The 1023-nt window shown below is 65.3% G+C and overlaps 1 protein-coding gene across 1 annotated transcript in view; it reads right to left on the bottom strand.

Moving 5' to 3' along the window:
- Positions 1-808: 808 nt before the first annotated feature.
- The window catches only part of LOC104835054 (vegetative cell wall protein gp1-like), a 5681-nt gene continuing 5466 nt past the window's right edge, over positions 809-1023 (bottom strand). Inside the window, exon 6 of the mRNA XM_010572832.1 lies at positions 809-967. Within this exon, the coding sequence (XP_010571134.1) occupies positions 809-967 (159 nt within the window). The remainder of the gene's footprint in view (positions 968-1023) is intronic.

Here is a 1023-nt window from a genome sequence, read left to right as displayed (position 1 = left end):
CCCCGGCAGCAGCTTCCACGTGGCCTTCGGCTTCGGAGCGTTCCCCTTCGCCTTCTTCAGCACCGTCCCGCAGCCCCCCCCGACTGGCACAGGTATGTCCCCCAGGACCCTGCAAACTCCCTGTGCCCCAGGGACCCCCAAGACCTGTTGTGCACCCTAAAAGGACCCCCCCCCGCTATCTCCCTGGGACTAAAGGACCCCCCCCAAGGGCCCCTGGGGGGCTCCAAATAACCCCCACGCCCCCCCAGGGATCAGGGGCCTTTCCCATCCCATTCTTGGGGAGCTCCCAGTGGGGGTGTACCAGGGCTCCCCCCACTCACAGTGGGTTTTGGGGTGCCCCCCCCAGGGGATGCTGGGGCCCCCCCCGTGGGCTCGCTGGACTCCATCTTCCTCTTCATCGCTGCCGCCTTCTTCCTCTGGCTGCTCAGCGTCTGACTCTGGGGGGGCTACATGGGGTGGAGGGGGTCTCCAGGACCCCACAGAACCCCCCCACAACCCGCTCAGATGCTGCAGGGGCCCTGGGCCCCCCCCGTGGGGTTTTGCTGCCCCCCAGCCCCCCCCCAAACTGTGATTAAAGCTGCACCTCCCCCACACATCCCTGAGTCTGTTTTGGGGCATTCGGAGGGTTTCAGGGGCCCAAAATGAAGCACAAATGGGGGGGTGTCCCCCAACCCCCACCCCGGATGCCTGGATCCCCCAATCCCTCCCTCACAGACGAGTATCCGTTTTTATTTTTCCCATTTGTTATTAATCCGGGTAGAAAACAGCCCCGGGGGGGGGTGTGGCCGGAGCGAGGCCCCTGCCCCTTTCAGGGAGAATAGGGGGCGGGGCTCCCTGGGTAAGTGCTTGTGGAGGGCGGGGCCTCAAATGGAGGCGGGGCTTGCCCAGAGGGTGGAGCTGCTGCCCAGAGAGGCGGGGCTTGCACATCGGTGGGCGGAGCTTGATCCCTTGCATGTGGGGCTTGTCCCTGTAGAGGTGGGGCTTATTCCATGGGCGTGGCTCAGCATCCCCATAGTGGGCGGA

Source organism: Haliaeetus leucocephalus, unplaced genomic scaffold (genome assembly GCF_000737465.1).
Source record: "Haliaeetus leucocephalus isolate CR32 unplaced genomic scaffold, Haliaeetus_leucocephalus-4.0 Scaffold357, whole genome shotgun sequence".
In the NCBI taxonomy this organism is placed as follows: Eukaryota; Metazoa; Chordata; class Aves; order Accipitriformes; family Accipitridae; genus Haliaeetus; species Haliaeetus leucocephalus.
Note: the sequence above shows the minus strand (reverse complement) of the source record. Positions and strands in the feature narration are given on the sequence as shown.